This window comes from Poeciliopsis prolifica, unplaced genomic scaffold, assembly GCF_027474105.1.
Source record: "Poeciliopsis prolifica strain line A6 unplaced genomic scaffold, Auburn_PproV2 SCAFFOLD016, whole genome shotgun sequence".
Lineage (NCBI taxonomy): Eukaryota > Metazoa > Chordata > Actinopteri > Cyprinodontiformes > Poeciliidae > Poeciliopsis > Poeciliopsis prolifica.
This window is the reverse complement of record NW_026562391.1, coordinates 5,950,329-5,974,544: the sequence shown is the minus strand read 5'-3', so window position 1 is coordinate 5,974,544 and position 24,216 is coordinate 5,950,329. Positions and strand designations below refer to the sequence as shown.

The following is a 24,216-nucleotide window of genomic DNA, read 5'->3' as shown; positions in this document are numbered from 1 at the left end:
AACACAAAAACTGTGAAGAACCCTGGAAGGATTTCAATCAGCCGGCTCTTTACAGTTTCATTACAAAGACGCGTTGGGCAGACACTGGGTGCAAAACACCAGATGGTCAACGAGTCGGGATGAAACTATAGAAACATCTTATACAATCAGTCAAAAACAGATGAAAGGTCCTCATTGGAAACAGTCAGCCGAGCTCCTGGGATCGACTTCCATTACTGGGAACATGGATCCTCATTATGCAAGGATGGAAATTCCTCAGAAACAGTCAGAGGGGTAATCCCCAAAGATCCTCCCAAATCTGACAGGACAGATTTTTAACAAACCAGGAGGGTTAAACTAATCAGACAAACAAAAAAATTTTTTTTGGGCAGGCACCAGATATTCTGCTATAATTTATTTTTCTGAAAAAAATTCTACACATTTAATCTCAAGCTATGGACAAAGCAGATGCATACATGTACAGGCATAATTTTAACAGCAGCTTTAACCCCGTCTGATGCAGCAAATGCACAGAGAACAAATTAGTCTAATTACTCTGCATGTCAAAGGTAAGAACAGATATAATACAGATGTGGAATTAGTAAAATGTTTCACACAGTCTCATTTCCATTCAGAGAAGAACCATTCCTCATAAATACGTTGAAAATGATGCGACACGTAATGTTTGCAGGAATTCGCTGTCAGCGACCCTTTTTCTGTTGTTCCTCTTATCAAAAGTAACAAGTCGAGATAGAGACACACAGACTTTCAGGGTTGGCTTCTTGGGAAAGAAAATAAAATAAAGAAACATAGGAAATGTTGATGGATCCTGGTAGCTGATGGTCATATTCCTGGTTGTGTTTGTTTTGTGCCAGATGTCTACGCCGAGCTGGAAACAGCCAGTTTCTTTAAATGGTCCATGAAGACCTGCAGGCTGACATCATCAGTCAGGATAGGAGCTCCTGTCTCCTACAGATACAGAAAAACAAAACATGATTAACACTCACTGTTTATTCACAAATAGCATAACTGATTCAATGATAAGTTTAGAGCATGGCACACTCAGACCTCAATCTGCTGATAATCCTATAATGTGCGTTTCGGCAGTTTAAGCAACAGGTTGAGGGTTTCAGAGAAGAACCTTCCTCTTGATGCAGGAAGTAAAGAGTTTAATGCCAAGTTTAGATTTTAATCTTCCAAGTTTCAAATAAAAGGTTAAATATTCCAAGACCTGTGTTGGAGACTTCTGAAGTAGTAGATATGCATTTTTGACAGGAAATCTGGGGGATTTTTGGATGATTTGTTTCATTGAAGTTTTGCGGAAGATTTTATCTGTGACTACAGTGGAATAATCTCAATCCAGACTACAGCACCGCACAGTGGCGTCCATGACTTAAATGTATTTCATTAGGATTTTACATGGGAAAAGAAATCCCATACAGAGATCCAAAGTTTAGATGAAGAAGCTGTCAACAGGGCAACTACAAATCTGCCCTCTATGGAAAGGTGGCAGAAAAGAAAACCTACAGTTTAAGTACTATGAATGAGAAAGTGTGTACCTGTCCCCAGGCGTAGAGGTTGTTGTGCGTTTGCGATGGGTTGACTTTAGAGAGCAGGAATCGCGCCTGTGAGCCTCCATGTTCGGTGTCGATGTAGCGAGGCATGGGGAAGCGTGTCTGCAAGATCTCCTGAGCGTCATCCAGAGGAGCCTGAAGCAGCTGCTTAAAGTTCTCATACTCTGGCATTTCCTGGTAGCCTGCCTTTCTCCACTGAGCAATAGTCTGAAATCGAATTGAAAAAAAAAAAAAAGAGAAATGAATCACATGTGCTTTTTATTTATTTATCCACATTTTTAAAATAAATTCAGAATGAAGCATTTTGATGCAGACAAACTAGATTTCTGCTGCGTCCTGTCTCACCTCTCCGTGGTAGATGACCAGCTGGAAGAAGGTGTCCATCAGCAGGATTCGATCTGGCAGGATGCTGCTGCTGTCCAGGAGCACAGGCTGAGAAAAACAAAATCAAACTGAGCTTTACGACGCTTAGCCATGAAGACACTTTGATACGAGCTGAACAGACGGTATAAAATGGATGACAGTATGACGGGAGTGAGGCTGACCTCTGGTGGCCCGTGGAAGGAGTAGGAGTAGAGGATGGGCTGGATCATAATCAGGGACTGGGTCAGGTCCTGCCTGACAAAGTGGTGCCTGTAGTAGGATGACTCATCAGGGCTGTTGTTGAACACCTGGAGGAACGGTGACCTCCGGAGGTGGAACATGAACTATCAGAGCAACAAGGGGGAAAAAAAAACCATCAGTGACAGACTTTGAGGACTGTCTGGTCTTTTTGCAGGTAAGAATTTGTTTTTGTGTTATATGAAGTCCAGTAAATAGTTCTTAGTATCTTAATTTAACATTCGTACTGTTTTGTTGTACATATTAGTTTATCAGGTAATCTGAAACGAGACAAAAGCAAAGTTCTGCAGCCCCTAATGTAAATGCTTTTTATTAACTTTAAACCTGTTGTCATGTTTGTTTTGATTAGGTGTTTACATACAGGTCAAGGTTTTTTTTTCTTGCCTAAGAAATGCGAGGAAACTGGAGGCATTTTCAGTCAGTCAAAGAAAGAAAAGAAAAGAATTCAATCTTTTATATCAGGTAGTAACTCTGATCACAACGATCTTCCTTTAGCAGAAAGGTCGTTACTAGTGCAGCTTATCCTCCCTCTGTCTAAACAGACGCCCAAAGCGAACTTGACGTTGGTTTAAAGATTTGTAAAATGGTGCTTGAGTAAACATCTGAGGCTTTAGTGAGTTCAGTTGTTTAAAAGTTAACAGACTATTTGAGGTCTCGATCGGTCTCACACCAGCTGTTCGCTAAGTGATGACACCAAGGAAGTCGTCAGTATATAACCTTTTTTGTGAAAATGATGAACTGTCCCTTTAAGTTCTACTGCAGTTTTGTGCTGCATTTCCACTTGGTGGCAGGTTTACCTGTGGGTAGAGGGACAGGGACTCAGACAGTCTGAAGGACGTTGGATCGTCCTTGTTGAACTGGCCAAACTTCTGACACTGAAAACATGAAGAAAGCGTTTAATTATGAATCGCATCATATGATTTGTATTAAATGATTTATAACATCACTTTCACTTCTCTAAAGTCAAATAGACTTCTCCTGTAAAATCCACATTGTTAGAGGTGTTTTCTTTCCTACCTAAATGTATTTTTGTATTTGAATTTAAAACCAAATTGAAATATTTTACATAAACAATATTCCAAAAATAAAAAGGAAAAAAATAAGTGAAAAAAATCAAAGATTCCTGAATTTGTTTCAAACTCACCAGGCGGATAAGCTGCCTGTCGAGCCACCTGAGGACATCTGGGCCCTCCTCTGACTCGGCCCTGAAGACGCCCAGGCGAGCCATGAGCACGGCGGCCGCTTCTTGGTCAAACGAGGACTCGATGTGTTGAATCTGAGACTGGGCGTCCGCCCAACTGTTCACGAAGAAAGACAAAAAAGGGAGGATGCGTGGTAAAGGAAGAATGCAGGACAAAAAGAGAAGGACAGGTGAGTATGGGTGTGACGTGATGACACACATAGTTTACATGTTTTCACAGACAAGCTAAAGAGCAAGCATGCAAACACCTCTACTGAGAACAAGCTTCATTCTAACTTGCATTCCTTTATTTAATGAATTCCTAGTTGACATTTTTTCCACTGAGAGAAACTGGTTTATCAGGAACATACCGAACTGACAATAAAGTCCAGATTTAGGACAAAACTTGAACAACAAAATAAGGGTCTTACTTCCTGGCGATGGTGGTGACCCGTATCCTCCTCTGCGTGTTGGAGTGCTGGTACTGGGTTACGAACTGGATCGCCCCTCGACCACCCTGTGGGACTGGTGCGTTGTGCTACACAAACACAGAACACAATCAGTCCTCTTATGCACCAGCTGTTTCATAGCAAGAAAACAAGCCTTTGTCTGCAAACTTAAACAAAAAAACCCTTATTCTGGATCACAGACGCTCTCTTATTTCAAGTGATTGATATGTACACCAATCCTAGAAAGCTAAAAACAAACAAAAGACATTGTTTCACCTGATTCACAACTTCAAAGTAAACGCCCAAAGTAGTGGAGGGGTCGAGACTGCACAGCTTCCACTGGTTTGTGCCCCCAATGCCCATCTCCTGTGATACAGAAAACACACCGTGGTGAACTCCAGCACATGGAGAGCCTCAGATCACCTGAGGCTGAAGCATCCGAGCCCAACAGTTCAATCTGGAGCAGCGACTCACATTCTCCGAAACAGAAGGACTCTTTGAGTGCAGTGAAACGCACGGCCCGATGGCCCCGCAGACCTTCAGCTCTCTGGATGTCTGCAAAGACCACAACAGGACATATTTCAACGTCTTGAACATGAGATTATACAAGTAAAGCTTGTTGGATTTTAAGTGAACTGATTTACCTTGACCTCCAGGTTTCCTCCGAACGCCATCCGGAAATCTCCATTGTAGTCTTTGCTGAAGACTCTCTGGAAGGTTTGCTTAAACAGGGACGTATTGAAGGAGTCCCCCATCACTATGTGACCCCTGAAATATGTAAAAACTTGTTATAAAATTTTGCTAAATTATTAATGGAAAATTATTTACTTATTGTAGATTTTCTTTTGCTTTTTAGTCATTTCAGCTTTAATTTAGTCATTTTTGTGATGCCAATTTTTCCCTCTTTCTATGTCTATGATTAACATCAGGTAGGGTGAATGTGTGCTATTTTAACAACACATCAACAAAGGAAACTGAACTATAATGAGAAAAAAGGACTGACCAAACTAATCCCGTACCCTCAAATGAAACGCAGTCAGTTCAGACGTACCCTGTGAGATTAGATAAGCACTTCATCTCCAGAAGGCCTGTCTGGTCCAGAGCGCACGCATAGATGTCGATACTGTGTCCGTTCACAGCTGAGCGGTTGGCCAAAGCTTCATAGTACTGTGGGAACAAAGAGATGGGACAAAAAAATAAATAAATGATCATTCTAGTCTTCTGAATTCACTGTTCCTGAACATATCAAAGATTCCTAAATATATCACCTTGGTAGCTTTCTTCAGATGCCGTGCATTGTCTTTCTGGATGTCGTGCCAGGAGCGGATGGGGGTTTTCAGTTCGTCTCCCACCACCATGCCGGGACCCTGGGTGGGCGGCCCCCCGATGAACAGCATCACACGAGCCCCTGTGTTCGGGAAAGCCCCCTGAGAGAAAGACAAAGAAGCATTTGGGCTTCACTTGAGTTCCATTTCATCTCAGGTTTTACTAACACAAAAATAAACACAATTTTTTCAGTCTTGTTTCTTATTTTAACTTATAAGATTGATATTTAGCAAAAAAGAAAAACGTGAAAACTCAAAACTTTCCACTGAAAGTTGTCTAATGGAAAGAGTTGTAAGGAATAAAATATGCACGCCAAATAAAAACTCCATTTAAAAACTTAGAAATCGTGGGGTGTGAATCCACATCGGCAAAGACTGAATTTTACAACCAACAGACAAATCCAAAGTGCAAAGTCCGGGGACGTCCACAGCATTATGAAACGTTTGGAAAAGAGCCATCTAAACACAAAAATAGCAACAAGAACATACTTTGACAAAAACTTAATTAAATTGTGATTCAAATACAGAAGGACATTCAGTCCTTAGTTACACAAAACATTTGCACAGTGTTCTGTGGCTCTGCTTTGTACATACAGCTTAGTTCTCCCATCTGATCGGAGCATCTAAAGTGATTAAAAGCTCCCACTGGGTGGGGAAAGGTGCAGTGGGGTGAAAGATCTCTTGTACTAGTATTTATATAACAGCACAGATTATTAGAAGGAGAAGAGACAGGATAATATCGGTGGAGGGAAAGAGCAAAACGCTGAGGGAGCGGCCAACCAGCTGCAATGCAAACATGCTGTTGCTGTACAGGAAGACGTGATGTGGCTTTCTCAGAGAGGCTCATTGCGCACCGTGTCTAAAGAATCGACATTTGTGGAACCCGTTATTGTACTGTAGTGGTTCGGGATTTTTTTTACCTCGAGGAGGCCGACAGCAACAGACAGCGCGACGCCGGTGGAGCGCAGCGGGCGTTTCCCCTGAGGGACAGGCCAGGGGTCCCTCTGGAGTTCTCCCAGCAAGTCGGTCAGGTTCATGTCGACTCGGTGGACTGGCTGCAGGAATCTGGACGGAAAAAAGAAAAGGCTCTTAGAACCAAATAAAAACAACAAATAGCCAGCTGCCGCAGGTGCGTTAGATGGCAGCTGATATTGATTAATAACAGAGAAGTGGTGTTATCCTTGGTACCTGCATGAGGCGGCAGCATCCTGAGGAGCCACGGGGCGACCTTGCTGTCCCGCTGCTGCTGGCTTTGTCAGCCCAAGCATCTCCTGAAATAAAATCTGCACGTTACCAAACTGATCTGAGAGATCGAGTCAGGACGAATGCCTCCTATTTCAGAGAAAAATAAATGAATTACCGATACCGATGTTCATCAAAGTGATCTGAACCTACCTGGATCTGTTTGGAGGAGAGGTCCTTGGTGCCCCTAAAGACGTAGCTCTTGGCAATCCCCTCGCATGTCAGCTCATGGACCTGGACCATTCGGCCGAAAGTGATGAGGCCCACCAGGGCATTTGGTGGCAGCAGACTCAGGGACATCTGGAGGGACTCCTTCAGGGCCTGGAGGTCCTCTTCCTCCAAGCACGTGTCCACGACATACAGAAAGATGAGCGGCGCCGAGGGTCCGCGCTGTGAGGGATAAAGAAAATAGGAAGGTTAAACTAAAGAGGAAGTAAACAGAACAATAAGTGATACTACTTACATTTCATTGTATACCATAACACAGTAAATGTGATGAAACCTCTGTTAATAATTCATGACTACAGTTTAATTCATCATGTTGCAGCTAGCTATAAAACTGTTGGCTTTTCATTCCACGTAGCCATGTTTCATTGCAAAGATGTCCTGGAGTGAAAGACCGAAGCCAGTGACTTTTATGTATCACCATTATCTCTCATTTGCACGGCAGGCCTGCAGAACTGGGCGAGGTCAGAGTGCACACACGTATTAAGAATTTACCTGAACTATGTACTCGATGGTGGAGAACTGTGGCATGAGCTCAGCTGGCTGGTTCACCTCTGATATGCCTGCGTAGGAGGGAGGGAACTGCAAACACACAAAAGAAGCAAAAATTGTCAGCTTGACCAGCCTCATACAGGAATGTAGAAAAGCGACATTAAGCTACGGCGTTCATGCACGTCGTGACACAAGGTCGGCGTATCAATTAAACAGCATCAGGGCTGAAACACGTTGCACGTGTTTGGTACTCACAGGGTTCCTCTGGAAACAGAAGTTGCATGCCCAGATTTTGGCTCTGAAGTCAACTTGACTGCAAGAGAAAAAGAAATTGTTTTTTTGTAGTCTTGTGGTAAAATGTGAGTTGAGATTTTTACACGTCACACTTGCTACATTTATATACAGAATGAGCTGAGCATTTGGAAATTAAAGTACTTCCCCATTGTTTGAATTCACTACATGAATAAAGTGGATAATAACCAGATCTGCAGGACTTAAACAATTTCATACCACCAACTTGTCAAATTAGAAAACAGAATTCCTCCAGCTTGATGTGATTAACAATATTTTGTACCAAATATGACACACAAAAGAACTAATTTATCTTATTTAGATAAAATTGTCTTCCTTATAGATTTCTTCTTGTTAGTTTCTTTGGTGCCAAACATTTTCAGCTTTTGTAAAGTGTTATCCTCATCGTGCATGCAAACAGCCCAATAAATAAAGCCAGACTGACAACATACACAAAAAACATGCATTTAGTAGGAATAAATGGACTACAAGACACCACTGATTTGAAACTGATTTGCATGAAACTTACCACAGTGGGTTGAGGACAGCTTTGCAGTTGGCCCGGCTGCACATGACCGGCTCGTACTGGACGGGCGGCAGATTGGGCCGCTCTTTGAGAGGCGTGAAGAGGCAGGAGACGGGGACCACCAGCCTGGTGGCCTCCAGACGACTGGAGGGCCAGAGGTTCCAGCTGAATCGCACCCCATCTCTATCCTCGTTTTGTTGAATGAACTCCTGGTAGGTCGACATCTCAGAGCTGCAGCAGAAAAAGATGTCGAGTTACGCCAAACTGAACTGACCAGTCCAGCAAAAAGAGCTCGGCGTGCTCCAAGTATCACAGATGGGTCAAAAAACTCTGTTGCTCCAAACTTGGTTCTGTGAGACCAACTCCGGGGAAGGTCTGCTTTAAATACAGGAGAGCCGTCCCCGTCGGAGGCTAAAATAAGACACGGAACTTCGAAAGCGTGACGCACAAAGCGCCTTTGATGAACCTGCTTGACTGGTTTTGATGACGGAGAGAGAGAAGAGAGCAGAGGAATCCTCGCGTGAATGAAAAGGCGTGTCCAAACTTTTGATTACCATTCATATACGCTTTGCTTTTGTTTGGTGTGCGGTAGGGAAAAATGAGTGACGCCTTTAGCAAAGCATCTCTAAACAGCACTTGGTTACAGCTGGATATCGTCCCTCAGAGTTACTAGAGGTCAAATTCTTCCTTTGCAGGGAAAGATTAGTAACGTAACAAGAAAGATTAGAGCAAAAGATGTTGTCTTTGATATGCTAAAAATATTGTGACTGTACAAACAAAAACAGCAATGAACAACAGAATACAAACATGTTTTCATTTAGCATTTGCCTGAATGTTTAAATATCTAGTAATATAAACAACATCTAATAACATTAAATTAGTGTTCATGAAAACTTGAGTTTGGTAGCGTCACACGCAGGACATTTTTCAAACAAATAAGACAATTTACTTGCGTGACTCAGATTTGTATTCAATTGAGTGTATTGTACTTCTAACACTTGCATATTTTACACTACATTAAACATACCATAAGTCAAAGTTTCTACAGAGGACGAATATATAGAAAGAAAAACAACTTTAATATATTGTTTTTCTTATGCAGAACATTTATTACCATGACGTAACAAATGTTTTGGTCAAATAAATATACTGAACCACCTTCATGTAGGGGGCCCGATATTTGTCTCTCACTTTGTTCTGCAGGTGTGTCTCCTGCCTGTGGTTTTATTTTGGTGATTCCCCAAAGGTCCACAATTAGCCCTCTTTAAGAACTTCCTGAAAACAACCCTGCTCAGCTCTGTCAAGCAGCCATTTAACAAACATTCATACCTTTGGATGTTTTGGGTATGAGCCACTAAATTAAAACTCACTTAAGGATTAAACAAAGTGGCTCTGACAAGCATTAATAAAAATTGTTGTTAATTAGCTTTGTTTGTTCTCCCATAATAAACTTTCTCCATAGCAGATATCCATGAACCTGCTCTGCAGGTCATTGTAGTGCGTAACTGAGTGAGTTACTGTGATCAGAACTAGGTTGGTTTTTCCGTTAGCAGTGCCAGAACCTGCAGCACAGGGCTCTGAAATATGTTCACCCGTGTTTTATTATTTGGTGGTTTGTTCTGCTCCACTTCCACCTCTGTGCCACAATCTGCTCACCTTGGATGCGACGTGATGTTAATTCACTCAGCTGATAGAAAAGAGAGCTGCTGAGGGAAAACTTCACCATGGGAGTGTATTTAAAAGGTAAATGCTTCAGTTCTCATCAGTCACCTAATCCCTCTGTGTTGAGACGTGCACCACTAGTGCAGACTTTGGTCATGACGATGTGGGACATATGCAACATCAGCCTAATGTGTCGCACAGACAGATTCTACCACAGTACATGCAACATATTTGACAGACTGAATAGAAACATATCTGCAAGGTTAGAGGAGAGGCACCTCGGTCAAAATGTCCAACAATTTTTGTCAGACTAAATTAATTTGCGTCAGTAATGTCTGACATGTTTTCGCCAAAACTGATTAAATTAACTTTTAGTTTGTGTTACGTCTTGGTTTTGTTTTTTTTGTTTTTTACTTTTAACTTTTTTCCATCCTGTTATTTTTGCAATTATTCATCCATTTCCTTCTTTTTAAATTCGGAATGTTAATAAAACTACATCTGCAATTGAATGATGTTACTCTTTCTTTAAAATACATTTTTTCTGTTCTTCAGTAATTTCCCCGTGGATTGATGGGGAAATTAGTGAGAAGGAATTGTGTTTCCTTCTCACCATCTGATATTTGAGCAGGTGGTTTACATTGGACTTGTTTCAATAAAGTAGGACTTTGTCAGATTCCCCAACTCATCTGTCGTATTTGTGCATGTCTGTTTGTTGGATCTTTCGTCTTTTAATTTCCCGACTATGAATAAAAAGAAAAATCATGGGATTGTAAGGATAAATCAAAGTCACATTGTTTTGAAATATGTAAAGTAAGATTGTAAATTAAATGATTGTGGCTCTGTGATATCAGAAACTTTGATCTGTGAAATCCTAGATTACACGTCAGCTGGTCAAAAGCCTTAGATGACATCTTTATGCAATTTGTTCAATCCCTTCATAAGTTCACACAAAACCACTCAAATACAAAGAAAAAAAAACCCAAAGAAAGCCTATTTTTTTCTAGTAACACTGAGAAACATAAAATGTCTCTGGCATGTGGCATTTATTAAAACTACCCAACTCTCCATTAACACCCCATTTGAATTTTTTTGTAGGAACTTTTCTCTGGCGTTTAATGGATTAAGGAACTCAACATTAAAATTATTCTCGATTTGCATCAGTAAAGATAAATGTGTGTCAAACTAATGACCAAAACTGAAAGCAACATTAAAGTCATGGATTAAAGATTTTGCTTCTTAATAATGATTTTCTCTAGTGAGGAATACATAAATGCATTCATGTATTCATACATGGTGTAAATATTCTAAGCACACCAAGTGAATAGCACAAACTAGCAGCCACGTATCATTATTAATGAAGACACGAGTTACATAGTCAGATATGACAAAACTATCATGCGTCAATAAAACTACTAATGTTCTGAATGTATTTTTAATCACGGCTTTACATTCAAACCTCGTCCTCGCTGCTGTAAAACTCTAACATCTTACACAGCAGGTCGAACATGCTAACTGAATTGCTAACTGAACGTAGCATTTTCCCCACTTCCTGTCACTTCAATGGAAGCTAAAAATGGTCGACTTACTCTGGATCGAAATTAAACGGAGCTCCTACCTTTTCTATATCAAGTTAACTTCAGGGCAAGGCAGCGAAGAGACGGAATGCTGTACTGAAGACAAATTAGAGCATCTGGAGGTGGAAACAGACGGAAGAAGTGGTCAGATAAACGTCCGCGGTGGGATCACTCCCTGTCAGACCGGCTTCTGCACTTTACTAGAATGACGTGTTACTCCGAATTCGACGTTCTTCTATTGGTTCTATTTCTGTGACGTCAGCGGAGCGCACCCATAGCCAGAGCGTACCAAGCACGCGGAAGTGAGCAACTCTGGGAAATTGAGTCTATTGTGTTTTTGAACTTATGCATCTTTTTGCGGGCAGCGGAAAACAGGAAGCAAAGTCACATTATGTTCTGTGATATTTCTGAAGAGTATTATGTTGCGTATCTATATAGCCGTAAAACTATTGTGTATACTGCCGTTGTTATTCAGAACATCAAAGACAGTAATGCCTTTAAGACATAGATATTCAATAATCTTTAATGTTTATTGTTCATTAAATGCATTAATTTTCATACTTATACATATAGGGCTGAGTCTTTCTCTCTCATAGGTTGATATCTAAAAATGACAGACCATAACCTTTATAAATTTTTATTCTTAGATAGTCTAGCTGCTTTCAAACCTTGACCTCTACATTTTTCATTCAAACTTTTTCTACCAAATTTTAGAGATCAAACTTCTTTCCTTCATTTGTATAACATAAATTCAGTTTTAGGTATGCTCATCAAAGAAACACTTCATTTCTGTAAAGCCATTTATTTCAGGGAGAGAGTAATGTTTGCTCAGTTTGGTAATAATTAGCTGATGTTGGTTTGAGACTGCTCTGTTCTGAATGGTGAGTAGATACAGTGACTTGCAAAAATATCCACAACCCCTTTTCACATTTTATCATGATCTAGCCTAAAACTTAAATGATATTTATTGTCTTTATGCTGCGAACCAACAAATACAGAAGCTGGGAAGTGGAAATAAAATGAAACATGACTTTCAAGTGTTTTGTTGATAAATATATAAATTAATAAAAACGACTAAAAGTGGACAATGGTGCCACCAAGAGGCGCACAGCTACACTGACTATATTTCCAAATTTTACTGATTTTGGTACATTACACTGTTGTGCTTGTTGAGAATATAAGTTTGGTTAAGAATATTAGATCTAGCACGATCATGTTGGGTGGATTCTAGGTTAGGTGAAAATGTTCATGCTAGATCTAATGTCTCTATAGTATAGCACTGAAAGATACAACCTTTTTCTTCCAAGCAAAACATTTTCAGGAAGAACTTTTTTATGGTCTGATGCACATTTGTCAATCTCGAGGCCAGGGAACCAAAGCCACCTTCCTAGGCTGAAGACTGTGCAATACTGGAAAGGTATTTGGAAGAAACAGGTATCAACATAGCACAGTGGCTAATACAAACCACACTAATCTCCCTGAACAAAGTCAGGTGAACATCTCAATGGCAGATATCCTCTCAGGTATGAAGAACTGGACAGTTCTAAACCCACTGGCTCAAGAAACTGTCTTCTCTCCAGAGTCTAATGACACAAATGAACAAAATGCTGCAAAATGGTACCCATCCGAATGGCTGACCAAGGGCCGAATAGCCCGGATGATCAAAGACCCCCAGAAGGGAATAATCCCATCCAACTATTGGCCAAAAACCTATAAGATGTAGAGGCTAAGATGAGGCACGTAGATTAATACATGACAGAGGCACAAAAAGACATTGGTAAAAAATACTAACCAGATGTTAGTTCACAGGACAGTAGCCAAACAAACAAACCTGTGCACTGCCTGGATTGATTACAATAAAATAAACAACACAATGCTGCGCATGTCAAATCCTGGAATGCCTTAAAATGTAAAAAATCAACAAAACTCCATTCATTCTGGAAACCTGCCCTTGGGTCCAATTTCAAGTCAGTTGTGCAAATCTCTATCAAATGTGGCATGTAAGGAAATGCTCTGTTCTCACTAATGGGTTTTACATCGAAAGGTTACATGGAAAAGTCCTATTTATTCAAATGTTCACAATACATTTGATAGATATTATGTGAACGAAGGATTCTTTTGCCTGATTTTGTTATGTTGTTATGATGGTATATATGTGTTATTTTAACTTTATTCGTTAAAATACCAACATTTTCACATTTCTTGGTACTTTTCTCCATTTGATATATTTTTTCAAACTTCAAATGAATGATTTTTTTTTTTATCAGTTAGGCAGTATTCTAACAAAATACTTTTTTACTCTTATCGAGTAATTTCTTGGATGGCTACTCTTTATTTTTACTTGAATAAAATTATGATGAAGTAGTACCACTCTTACTTGAGTGTAGTTTTTTGGGTAGGCATACTGCACCCACCTTGGATCTTTATGTTTTATAAAGTAGCTTCTCAAGTAAAAAAATCAAAAACAAAACATGCATAAATTAGTAAACCCTTTAATTTAAGACAACTAATGACATTTTCGTGTTTCAATGATTTAATATAACACCTAACAGGTATATTCTTCATATTTGAAAGGACTGCTCCATGGAGCCTTTTGATATGAAACCCACCATCAGGTGGCGCTGTAGGAAAGCTGTGTTTTCACAGAGGCGCAAACCTCTGGGGGGGAGAGAGCTTCAGGAGGGAGAGGGAGAGAGGAGGAGAGGAGGGGAAAGCTTTTTCCTCTCCCTGCCTCTGCTTTGCACAGATGAATCCCTCCTCTCCCGCTCTGACCGCTTTCACATCCAGGTAAACCTTCTTCCACTTCCATCTCCTTCCGGACCGGGATCGCGCCGTGCATCCGCTGCACAGGGTCGGATGATGCAGCGATAAGGAGCCTCCAGCATCCTCTCCGCCGTGCTGCACTCAGCCCGGCGTCGTCAGCTGTTGCTCTATGAGAGAGCGGGAGAGAGGAGGGCAGCGCAGAGGCCGGACTATGCCGCTGATTACCAGACGGTAACCCGCTTCCTCAACCTCTGCAGGGCGATTGGATGCGAGCGGAGCTGCTTGGCGAACCCTCGAGTGTTTTCTGCCCTTTTGTCGGTGCCGGAGGAGCTTGTGCCAATGGAGAAGGCAACTCCACCGCTCCAGCCACAGCCACAGCCCCAGCTCCAGCTGTCCATCGCGAAGAGTGAAAGTCCGGCCGAAGACATCTCAGGTCTGACGGACGAGGAGCTGCTCAGGTGGACCAAGGAGGAGCTGGTGCGCCGACTGAGGCGGTCTGAGGCCGATAAGATGAGCGTGATTCTGGACCACGGGAATCTCATCCGAGAGGTCAACCGCAGCCTCCAGCTGCACCTGAACGAGATTAGGGGGCTGAAGGTGAGGAAGAGGAGGAGGGTGGAGGGCCGCGAATTTGCAAAAGATGAGATCATAGGTTTGAGGCGCACCTGAGAGCGCGCGCAAGCGTGAGGAATATCCAGCTCTTTATCAGGCAATCAGCAACCATGATGTCAGATCCGATAACGCTGAAGTTCGCTGTCTCGTTCCGTGGGCCTGGGTGGTGGATGTTGCCCACGCTAAACTTGCAGACTTAAGAAGTCCAATCAAATTCGGTTTCATAGCCTATAGGTTGAGTAACTGTGCTTTTTGAGCAGAATCAATAACATTGTGGGCTTGGCACCTATCCGCCTCTCTCCTTACATTTGAAATTACATACAGTGCATTTGACAAAGTCTTCACATGAACTGGACGTCAACATATGTTGTCACGTCACAACGGTAGACTTCACTGGGCTTGACTGGGGTTTAAAAAAGTTCTCAATTTTAAGTTGAAATTACATGCTGTAGTGTAATGTAAAAAGATCTGAAACGTGTGGTGTGCAATTAAATTCAAACCTCCTGACATAAGATTTGATGGCGCTCAGATGAGATGAACCCTGTCTTGCCACTTGAATGGATTTGGACTTTCACTGGGACATTTAAGACTTGAATAGGTTTTGATCTAAACCATTGGATCGTAGCTTTGGTGGATGTTTATGGTGGTTTTCCTGGAAATCTACCACATCCTCAAACCTTTGGCAGCCTCAAACAGGGTTTCTTCTAGGAATGTTCTGTAATCAGCTCCCTCCATCCTCTGACTTGCTGGGGTTGATGTGGTCTGGGGGACTCAAAGTATTAGTTTTCTGACACACATAGCATTTTGTTTATAAGCAAAAGGGCAACTTTAGTTTCGTCTAACGAGATTACTTTCTTTCATATCTGTGCTATGTATGTAAGAAGCATGGCTTGTGGCAAACTGCAATTGTCCTCAAAGGCCAAATTTGTAGAGTGCACAGACGATTCCACTCAAGCTGTAGATCATTACAGCTCCTCCAGAGGTACCACAGGCCTCTTTTCTCCTTCTCTGAATACTTTCCTTCTCCGTCTAGGTGTGTGACTACATATTGGTAGGTTCCTAGTCGTGTTTCAATCTTTATTAACCTGTACTCCTGATTTTAGTTGGGACATCAGCGTAAACAGAATAGCGGATGTCACACCCTTCAGCTTTTACTTGGGGGGAAAATGTTTTTACACAAGATGTTTTTTTTTGTTTGTTTGTTTTTATTGGGTTAATTTCATTACATAAGCCACAAATACCATGCTCTGAAATGTGAGGTGCACTGAAAAAAATAAGTCATTGGATGAACATAAAAAAATTATGGAAAGGATTTCCACCTGATTACTTTGCTTTATTTCAGCACCATGTACTTGTGTTACTCCTATTTAAAGCAAATGTGTTAGGTCAACCTAATTTATTAAGATTATTCCAATGTAAAGCAAATGTGTTGGCTCAACTTGTTACAATGGTGATTCAATGGGTGATTCTAAATCAAACATGTTGGCTCAACGTAATATATTGTGGTTATTCTTATATAAATTAAATGAGTTGGCAAAACATAATTCATTAAGGTTGTTCTAATTTAAACCAAATATGTTGGCTTAACCAGAATTATGGTAATGCAATGGATGATTGTAAATCAAATGAGTTGGCTCAACTCCATTCATTAAGGTTATTCAAATTCAAATGAAATGTGTTGGCTCAACATATGTTTTAAAGGTTCCTTTAACTCAGTTACTATAGCGTGACCCAGTGTAATGCAATACAGCCAGTCCAACTAATCTGCAATGTTTAGGACCAAATCATTGATGTAACTTCATTAAGACGAATCTAGTTGAAACCACCTTATTTTACAGTGGTACCTTCACACTACCTGATTCAGTAGGTCCAACTCACTAAAAGCAAGTTAGCTCAACAAATATGCTTCATGCTAAAAGACAGCTAGTTAATCATGTGGAAATCCTTTCCATTATTTCATGACGTTAATTCAAAGACATATTTTCAAGCGTTAATCAAGCATTTTAAGATAGCACTAGGTGAAAGTGTAGGAAGAACACTCAACAATTAGAAAAGGTACAACACAATTGTATTTTCAGAATTGTTATACATCGTTTTTTTACACAGCACAAACACAGCTGAGTTGGACATTGAAATAAAAAAAACAACTACAAAAAGGTTACAGTTTCATTTCCCAGCCAATTCTTTACAACATAAAACATGTCAGTATAGTTGCTCAACTTAAGAGAACTGTAACAATATAAATCTTTTCTACTGCAGACTTTAAACACTCATTTTCCATATGAAACTTTACTCAACTTAGCAGCGAGTTTCATATTGAGAACTTGTGCTTTCTTTGATAAGTTCTTTCCATCCAATTTCATTATTATTTTCTGTATTACTTCAAAGGTATGCTTGAGTTACTGAGCAAGTTGAGTGCTGAACGCACTAAACTTGAGGGTAGCTCAAGTTTAGTGCGTAGATTAGTCCCAGCAGCATCACTATTGCAGAAGATACACTGCCCAAGCTGTTCATAACTTCCACCTCCTCCAGGACAATCCCAACATCCAGATGTGCATCGGCAGCCTCTGCTCGAATGACGATTCCGAGGACAGTCTCGGCTTTGGCCATTTCATTCATCAACGTCCTAAGGGAGTTAGGGAAGGGTATTGGGGGGGGGAGACAATTCACATGTAATTAAGTAAATAAATTAAGACTGACATTGATTGAGTCACTCATGGACCTTAGTTGGTGAAAGTATTTTAACAACTCTTAGGAGTTCTATTGTAAACACAAAGAGAATTTAACATACCATGTACTCCCTCACCAGCTTCTCTGGATCTTCATTTAGGTACACACAGACATTTGAGGATGCACTCTCGTCTGACCTCAGCAGTGTCTTCCTAAATATGCAGATCAAAAAACAATGAGAACAATCTCAAAACTCCAGCAGTATAGGTTCACACACTTGAAAACATAGCTACATTCAAAGGAAGTGACAACAAAAGTGATCAGTGGCTTGCAGTCTATTTGAAAGATATTTAAAATTGTTAGTATCCCTTCATTATGCCATGACTAAAATGGAGTTTAACATTTTATTTAAACATCTAACTGAAGCTGTTAGAGGTTTAAATAAAGACATGAATATATCACCAAAGAAATATGTGAAAAGTACAGAATGGTCAACACAGTCTATATCCTTCTACTTAAATGAATATGCAAAGCATTCCATGTCTTACAAGTACATGGACAGTCTATGTGTGGGCATGGATAACGTCGCATATGCCGGTGTTTAAGTGTAAAATGTTTTAACAGGTCATATCTACGAGACAGAGAGAGATTACACTCCTTACATTTCCACATCCCCACGCAAATAAAGACAAATAAAACAGACTGGCCAAATAAATGTTTAGCTGAACTCTAGCTCTATAAGCTCTCTAACACTACATTCAGTAACTTTAGATCTGGCAAAACTTACTATTAGCCACTGAAATCTATAACTTGATAGCCGATGAGCCCCTTGACCAGAACTTACGCAGGTGGATTACAGACAAGTGATGTTCTGAAAGAGATCAGATATATTTTCAGCCATTAAAATATGCAATTCATACTGAACTGAGTTGTATCTTTTAGTACAAGTCCCTTGAATGCCTCATGAATATAATCACTGGACACATGCAAGCACGTATGTGCAGAACAATGGTGAATTGAACATGGTAGAAAGCAATGGTAACATAGGTCAAAATGAGCACAATCAACACAAAAAACATCAACATTTCAAAATTTTACCAATTTTACCAATGAACTTCAATATTGTTTCTGAGCTACAATTATTTGGGGACAACAAAGAAGAGTCCAAAAAACCCCAACATCTTTACAGCAGAGGAATATGTATTTTAAAGAAAAAAAAAATAGAAAGCTCAAGTCTGTAATAATGGATAATCCATTGAGAGTTTTAACCTGACAAAATATACTAGAAATCCATAACTAACAGGTATTTTAGGAACATTTAACAAAGCTCAGAAAGCAATGCTTTCTGCAGGTTTCACCGACTGAAATGTAGGACTTTTTACTACCATAATTAATTAAGAATCTCGATGATGATAGAAAGGTACCAAAGTGTGTGTGTGTATCTACATTTACCTCCATAGTAACATTACTGAAATAGAATTAAAATAGTTAGAAATAGACTGATGTTAGATCCGTGTGTTAAAAATCCACTAAACCTCCAGGGAGCTCAGGAGGAGCAAAACTGTGACATTTCTGGGGTCCATTTGTGTCTCTGGCAGCAGCTTTGTGACCCTTACACTACATATGGCTCTGCAGACTTTTTTCGCACAGAATGTACCTAACATGGTGCGGCGATAAATGTAAACAAAAAGCTATCTGCCTTAACCTAACCGACTTAATCTACAGAACATGAAATAATGTGACGCAAGTATGGAACAAGTAGAAAATGGTAGAGAAATTTTAAGTTACATATTTTTATATGGATTTAGATGAAAATAGTTTGACTCTTACCTTCTTCAAATTAAGTAGATGCACGCCAGGAATCTCCCCTCTGCCCTTGAAAAAACCCAACAAGGTGCAAGCCAGTTATCTCGCGTGATTTTCCGTAATCTCTTGATGTCGCTGGATCCTCTTCAGCGGGAGATGAGTCTGACACAATAGCGCTTTGGAACTGACGTCACTGTGTTTTTTTTTATTAGATTAACTTTGACAAATATTGATATTGAATAAAATAATTAAAAAAAAAAAACGTATATATATATATATATATATATATATATATATATATAATTAATTCCCTTCTCACCCACCGCGGGTGGTTCTTATCCTCTGAGCTCGGGTCCTCTACCAGAGGCCTGGGAGCTTGAGGGTTCTGCGCAGTATCTTGGCTGTGCCAAGGACTGCACATTTCTGGACTGAGATGTCTGATGTTGTTCCTGGGATCTGTTGTAGCCACTGCTCCAGTTTGGGGGTTACTGCCCCGAGGGCCCCGATGACCACAGGCACCACTGTGGTCTTCACCTTCCAGGCCCTCTCCAGTTCCTCCCTGAGGCCCTGGTATTTCTCTAGTTTCTCGTGCTCCTTTTTCCTGATGTTGCAATCACTTGGTATTGCTACATCTACCACAACGGCTTTCCTCTGATGTTTATCCACTACGACAATGTCTGGTTGGTTCGCCATTACCATTTTGTCTGTCTGGATCTGGAAGTCCCACAGGATCTTAGCTCTGGCGTTCTCCACCACCTTTGGGGGTGTTTCCCACTTTGATCTTGGGGTTTCCAGTCCATATTCTGCACAGATGTTTCTGTACACTATGCCTGCCACTTGGTTATGTCGCTCCATGTACGCTTTCCCTGCCAGTATCTTGCACCCTGCTGTGATGTGCTGGACTGTCTCAGGGGCCTCCTTGCACAACCTACACCTTGGGTCTTGTCTGGTGTGGTAGATCTGGGCCTCTATTGCTCTGGTGTTTAGGGCCTGTTCCTGGGCGGCCAGGATGAGGGCCTCTGTGCTGTCCTTGAGTCCAGCTTTTTCCAGCCATTGGTAGGATTTACTGATATCAGCCACTTGAGTTATTTGCTGGTGGTACATCCCATGTAGGGGTTTGTCCTCCCATGATGGTATCTCTGGCACCTCAACCTCCGTTCCCTGTTGTCTGAGACATTCACTGAGCACATTGTCTGTTGAGGCTTTGTCCCTGATGTATTTATGGATCTTAGTTGTTTCGTCCTGGACAGTGGTTCTCACACTCACTAGTCCTCTGCCTCCTTCCTTGCGGCTCGTGTACAGTCTCAAGGTGCTGGATTTGGGATGGAACCCTCCATGCATTGTTAGTAGCTTTCTGGTCTTAATATCTGTGGCTTTTATCTCCTCCTTTGGCCAGCTAATTATTCCAGCAGGGTATCTGATTACTGGCAAGGCATAGCTGTTTATCGCACGGATTTTGTTCTTGCCATTGAGCTGGCTTCTCAGGACTTGCCTTATTCGTTGGAGGTATTTAGCTGTGGCTCCTTTCCTTGTGACCTCATCGAGGTTGCCATTTGCTTGTGGTATACCTAGGTACTTGTAACTGTCCTCTATGTCTGCTATTGTTCCTTCTGGGAGTGAGACCCCTTCCGTGTGGATGACCTTCCCCTCTTTGTGACCAGCCGACCACATTTCTCTAGTCCGAATGACATCCCAATGTCAGTGCTGTAGATCCTGGTGGTGTGGATCAGTGAGTCGATGTCTCGCTCACACTTGGCGTACAGCTTGATGTCATCCATGTAGAGTAGGTGACTGATATTGGCCCCATTTTTGAGTCTGTATCCGTAGCCAGTCTTGTTGATAACTTGGCTGAGGGGGTTCAGGCCTATGCAGAACAGTAGCGGGGACAGAGCATCTCCTTGGTATATGCCACATTTGATGGACACTTGTGCAAGTGGTTTGCAGTTGGCTTCAAGGGTGGTTTTCCACAGCCTCATCGAGTTTGCAATGAAGGCTCTCAGAGTCCTGTTGATGTTATACATCTCTAAGCATTCAATGATCCAAGTATGCGGCATTGAGTCATAGGCTTTCTTGTAATCAATCCAAGCCATGCACAGGTTGGTGTGTCGGGTTTTGCAGTCTCGGGCAACTGTGCGGTCTACGAGGAGTTGGTGTTTGGCTCCTCTGCTATTTACACCGATACCCTTCTGTGCCGTGCTCATGTGTTTATCCATGTGTTTGCTTATCTTGGCCGCTATGATGCCTGACATGAGCTTCCAGGTTGTGGAGAGGCAGGTTATTGGTCGGTAGTTGGGTGGGACTGGACCCTTTGATGGATCCTTCTGGATTAGGATTGTCCGCCCTTCAGTTAACCATTCAGGGTGAGTCCCACTTTGTAGCAGCTGGTTCATTTGGGCTGCCATTCGCTCATGGAGAGCAGTGAGTTTCTTTAGCCAGTAGGCATGGATCATGTCAGGCCCTGGTGCTGTCCAGTTTTTCATACCTGAGACTCTTTCTTGGACATCTGTCACAGTGATGGTTACCGGGGCTTGCTCAGGGAGGTTGCTGTGGGCCTCTCGTAGAGAGATCAGCCACTGTGCATTGCTGTTGTGGGACGCCTCCCTTTCCCATATGCCTTTCCAGTATTGTTCCGTCTCCAGCCTTGGTGAGTCTGCTCTGTTGTTATTGTTACCCTGCCATTGAGAGTACACCTTAGCTGGTTGAGTGGAGAAGAGCCGGTTAATCCTTCTGGATTCATTCTCCCTTGTGTATCTCTTTAGGCGGCTGGACAAGGCTTGGAGCCTCTGTTTGGCAGTTTCAAGTGCTTCAAGTATGGGCATCTGCCTGTACTTTCTGGGTACTGGTCTTTTCATTGCACCCTTGTGGAGCTCTGACAGTTGGCTCACTTCCCTCCTTGTTACCTTGATTTTAGCCTCTAACCGTCTTTTCCATGGTGGGTATTGGGTCTCATGGTTGCTCTTATAGCCAAGTATCTCAAGGATCACTGATGCTGAGTTGTAGATCAGCTCATTGGTTTCTGTTATGGTGTTGGTAGGGATCGTTCTCAATGCTGCATTCACATTCTCAATGAGACTTTCAGATGGTACTTCACTCAGCCGTTGTAATTGGCGCCGGGGAGGCCTGGTTGTCATTCGGGTCATGATTCTCTCTCTCAGGTCAGCAGCTGTCTCGTTCAGCTCTGTTTTGCTCATTGGGGCCGTGTATCCCCTCACTGGGTGGGGACTTGTAGTTAAGTCCCCACAGTCCTGACATCCGGGTTCCTCCCTTTTGCCGTAGCATTTGTGTTGTATCTCGTCAATCTCAAGTTGTGATAGCAGTTGCCGTTTGCGGATGTTGGAACACTGAGCTACTAGTTGTTTAGCGCTTAGTGTTGACTGGGGATGTCGAAGTAACCATTCCTTCCCCAGTCTTTGCATGTAACCTCTCTCACTAGGGTTACTTGAGTAGTAGCATTCCAACAGATCCACATTTTCATCTCTCGCCCATTTCCGTCTTGTTCCAGTAGCCCATTTGTCATCAAGGTGTTCTGGTTCCCCAACACCTGACGCAGACCTTGTTTGGCCGGGCGACGTCTGAGCCGGCATGTTATGCAACTTAGTATCTCTCATGGTATGAGGTAGGCAGTAGCTTGAAGGGTCTTGCCTAAGGACCCAGACTGGATTCGAACCCTGCCCTCTCGGGTGATATACTGATGCCTTATGTATTGAGCTATCCAGTCAGCTATATATATATATATATATATATATATATATATATATATATATATATATATATATATATATATATCTTGGCACAGCCAAGATACTGCGCAGGACCCTCAAGCTCCCAGGCCTCTGGTAGAGGACCCGAGCTCAGAGGATAAGAACCACCCGCGGTGGGTATATATATGTTAATTAGATGTATTCAAGTTGAGATAACGTCATTCAATCACGTTAGTCCAGTTGAGAGAAAAAACCGATTGTCTCGCGTGTTCTCGCGTGATATCCCGTGATCTCACTCGTTGTCCTCAGCACAATATCAGTCTAACTATAATGAATCATGTTAGCTCAACATGATTCAATTTTATAAATGTGAAGTCGTGGAATATCTTGTTTATCCAACATGATTTTATCACGTTTTCGCTTCAAACCCAACATTATTGTGTGAAAGGTACATGATATTTTTTTGTTAATGTAATACGCCCCGACGTTCTTTTTTTTTTGGCGGAAGATCTAGCTGACGTAATTGAATCACGTTATCTCACCTTGAATACATTTTATTCCATTTGCGAGAGAAAACCGATTGTCTCGCGTATTCTCGCGTGAACTTGCGTGATATCCCGTGATCTCACTCGTGGTCTTCAGCATAGGATCGGTCTGACTATAATGAATCATGTTCGCTCAACATGATTCAATTTTATAAACGTTGAAGTTGTGGAATATCTTGTTTATGCAACATGATTGTATCATGTTTTTGGCTCAAACATGGAATTATTTAGTTAACAGTACATGATATTCTTTTGTTAATGTGATAACCCCTGAGGTTCCTTTTTTACAGTGTGGTAGCCTGTAACCAGAAGATGTGAATACCTTTGCAAAAACACTGCAGATTTTCACAAGACGCAACAAACCTGAAGAGTCACCAAGCCTTTCTCACTAACACTAATCTTAGTCACTACCTCTTCTAATAAGGGTAATGTGGCACTATGTCCAGAGTGTTTACAATTAAAGTTGAGACTTGCCTGAGGTATCCTCAGCAGCACACAGGGATCATTTGCCTCTCCCAGAGACCTTGTCACCTCTGCCCATCCAAGCGGCCTAATTACACTGGAAACAGCTGGAGGCTGTGACAGGAGGAGAGGGAGGATCTAGGTGAGAGTTAAATTGTCACAGGCGGAGGGAGGGAGGTCTTTTAGAGGTGAAAAAGGAGTGTTTTAATGTTGCTTCTAATGCAAAATGTTCTGCACGTGTCATTTCTGCTCCTGAACCTGGCCTTCTGCGTTGTGTATCTCAATCTGAATGCAGTTACTGTTTATTCAAGGGGAAATCAGAGAGGATTAAGGTTTCATTTCATTGTGATTGCACATGGTGACAGGGTGATATCTAAAACAAGTGGGGAATATAAATCAAATCATGTAATGGATGTGGCTTTTTTAGTGCAATAAGTAGGAGATTCACCAAATGGAAAATTTTTCTCTTGATCGTTTCTGAGCGATGATTGGTGGGTCAGGCACTAATAAATTAAAA

General features: G+C 41.5%; 2 protein-coding genes and 1 long non-coding RNA gene across 4 annotated transcripts in view; 1 reads left to right on the top strand and 2 right to left on the bottom strand.

The window, feature by feature from the left end:
* Positions 1 to 379: 379 nt before the first annotated feature.
* sec23b (SEC23 homolog B, coat complex II component) lies at positions 380 to 11,335 on the bottom strand. The gene is made up of 19 exons (XM_055041471.1): positions 11,182 to 11,335; positions 7,908 to 8,135; positions 7,343 to 7,400; positions 7,091 to 7,177; positions 6,524 to 6,760; positions 6,317 to 6,399; positions 6,049 to 6,193; positions 5,072 to 5,230; positions 4,855 to 4,970; positions 4,448 to 4,571; positions 4,278 to 4,358; positions 4,080 to 4,169; positions 3,786 to 3,892; positions 3,319 to 3,472; positions 2,972 to 3,049; positions 2,099 to 2,260; positions 1,899 to 1,985; positions 1,539 to 1,760; positions 380 to 948 (listed from the first exon to the last, which is right to left on the bottom strand). Exons 2-19 carry the CDS (start codon positions 8,126 to 8,128, stop codon positions 859 to 861), a joined length of 2,301 nt encoding a protein of 766 aa, XP_054897446.1. The 5' UTR covers positions 8,129 to 8,135; positions 11,182 to 11,335; the 3' UTR covers positions 380 to 858.
* Positions 11,336 to 13,853: 2,518 nt separating this feature from the next.
* The window catches only part of ccdc85al (coiled-coil domain containing 85A, like), a 42,053-nt gene continuing 31,690 nt past the window's right edge, over positions 13,854 to 24,216 (top strand). For both annotated transcript variants that reach the window (XM_055041527.1, XM_055041525.1), the window contains exon 1: positions 13,854 to 14,500. In XM_055041527.1, coding sequence (XP_054897502.1) covers positions 14,243 to 14,500 — 258 coding nt within the window. In that variant the 5' untranslated portion in view covers positions 13,854 to 14,242. The remainder of the gene's footprint in view (positions 14,501 to 24,216) is intronic.
* LOC129367220 (uncharacterized) lies at positions 17,069 to 19,220 on the bottom strand. The gene is made up of 4 exons (XR_008606691.1): positions 19,016 to 19,220; positions 17,973 to 18,056; positions 17,307 to 17,397; positions 17,069 to 17,141 (listed from the first exon to the last, which is right to left on the bottom strand). It is a non-coding gene; the product is annotated as an uncharacterized LOC129367220 (long non-coding RNA).

What these genes read in the sequence shown, in the direction of transcription:
- sec23b (XM_055041471.1), bottom strand. Translation starts at nt 8,128, where the DNA reads ATGTCGACCTACCAGGAGTTCATTCAACAAAACGAGGATAGAGATGGG. An exon ending in TCTCCTCCAAACAGATCCAG is followed by an intron (nt 6,400 to 6,523) that starts GTAGGTTCAGAT and finishes ATTTTATTTCAG; the next exon opens with GAGATGCTTGGGCTGACAAA. An exon ending in GATGCTGCCGCCTCATGCAG is followed by an intron (nt 6,194 to 6,316) that starts GTACCAAGGATA and finishes TTTTCCGTCCAG; the next exon opens with ATTCCTGCAGCCAGTCCACC.